The following is a 2,162-nucleotide window of genomic DNA, read 5'->3' on the forward strand; positions in this document are numbered from 1 at the left end:
GATACCATTGTAGTATCACCGGAGGACGGTGGCCGACGGACAGTGGCCGGAGAGAGAAGAGAGGAGGGAATAAAGTTTTAAAATACCAAAAATATCCTTGCATTAATATTTTAATTCAAAATTGCCAAAATTATAAATTTCATAATTTATCTATTGATTTGTGGTTAATATTGGTTCTCACAGTTACCACAAAGTAATTAATTCTCATTTGATTAGGCCCCTATATATATATAGTATATTGCAAATGCAACTATATCCATTTGCACAACCAATGCAACTCAATTAAATGAGATATTTATGGAAATGATGAGAGTTTATTTATTATGATTTGAATATTTTTGGAAGATGACTAGAGTACATTAATTATGATCAATACTTTATATTATGAAATAATCAAAACTTTTATTAAATCATATATTCATCAAATTAAATGGACGTTTGATTGGCTATACAAATATAAATGGTTGCATAATAAATCATATATATATACATATAGGGTTGAGTTCCGGTGGAAATTATGGTAAGAAGGGTAATAATGGTTCTCCACCAATCACCATAGAATCAATCATAATTGAAAATCAACAGTAATGAGATGCACATCAATTCCTGTATCAAACATAATTTATTGGGTAGGTAGAATTAAAATTGATCAAGGATTCAAATCTCTTCTTAAGTATACATTTATCACCTTATCTCTTATTATCACACGTTCCTTCCCCTCTCTCTCTCTCTCCATACATATATAGGGAAATTTAAATAAAAAAATTAAATATCGTGATAAGATAAAAAGATAAACCTTATATATATATCATTGAAAAAATTCATTTGAAAATATATTTGTTAACCTAATAATATATAGCCTTGGTTCACATCTGCATACTTAAATGAAGTTTTTGCAAATTTTTATTTCCTAACCTTTTTTTTATATTCTCACAGAATTTATATTATTTCAGCACCCCTAAATATTATATAAAATTATATACTATTTTAATCCTTGTACCGTTTACTGGTCAACAAAAATACGCCATCTATATACTTCAGCATCCCTTTTCTTTCCGGTCTCCAAAATCCTTCATATATATATATATATATATATATATATACACACACATGTATATATATGTGCGTACAGACAATAGGCTAAATAACATATCACTTCATCTCTCTCTCTCTCTCTCTTCAAAAAGCTAGCCAGAAGAACCTAAAATGTTCTGTATATCAACGATATCTAGTTTTATTGCGTCATTAACTGCTTATTTGATATGGGCATGGGATATCTTGATTCATCTTTGTTTCTTTAATCACCATAACTTACAGCAGCTTCATCATCTTCCTCAAAAGAGCCAATTAGGGCTTCCTCAGTTGCAGTGGTCCAGCAAGGAGCCAGTTGAGTGTGCAGTCTGCTTGTCAGACATAGAAGAAGATGAAGAGATCAGAGTCCTCAGATGCGATCATTTGTTTCACAAACGTTGCCTCGACCGCTGTATCGAATATAGGCACACGACGTGCCCCTTGTGCCGCGATATTCTTGCCGGGCCTCGAATGGTTTGTGAACTTGGTCGGGAACTGCTGTTTTTCAGTTTCTGTTCAACTAATAGTTCTAGTCATGACGATGATTTCGATAGATGGTGGATTCGGTGAATCATGTCTCAATGATTTACAAGTGATCTTTTTTTTATTTTTTTAACAAATGTTATATGTAATATTGTAAGTGCAATATATATAAGTGGGTAATTATACAACTTTTTACATTTATACAACCAATACAATTCAATCTTAACCGTCCATTTAATTCGATGAATGTGTGATTTCATAGATGTTTTGACTGTTTTCTAATATAAATTGCTGATCATAATTAATGAAATCTATTCATCTTACATAAATAATCAAATCATAATAAATGAACTCTCATCATTTTCATAAATATCTTAATTTATTAAGTTGCATTAATTGTACAAATGAAATAAATTGCATTTGAAAAGTGGAAGTGAATCCAAATGATTGAAATATATATGATTGGTGAACATAAAAAATATAAGTTAATTATAAAAGTATAGTTTTATTAGAAATGATAAACAATTAAGTTAACCTCCTGATTGCAATTATTCGTTAAAAGAATTTTTAATGGTTATGTATAATTTTTAATAAAAAAAATATAAAAA

The 2,162-nt window shown here is 29.5% G+C and overlaps 1 protein-coding gene across 1 annotated transcript; it reads left to right on the forward strand.

Moving 5' to 3' along the window:
* The first annotated feature begins 1,206 nt into the window (after positions 1 to 1,206).
* Positions 1,207 to 1,641, forward strand: LOC112522792 (RING-H2 finger protein ATL11-like). The gene has a single exon (XM_025132099.1). It carries the CDS (start codon positions 1,207 to 1,209, stop codon positions 1,639 to 1,641), a length of 435 nt encoding a protein of 144 aa, XP_024987867.1.
* Positions 1,642 to 2,162: the final 521 nt, after the last annotated feature.

Source organism: Cynara cardunculus (assembly GCF_001531365.2).
Source record: "Cynara cardunculus var. scolymus isolate 2C chromosome LG 12, CcrdV1, whole genome shotgun sequence".
Classification (NCBI taxonomy): domain Eukaryota; kingdom Viridiplantae; phylum Streptophyta; class Magnoliopsida; order Asterales; family Asteraceae; genus Cynara; species Cynara cardunculus.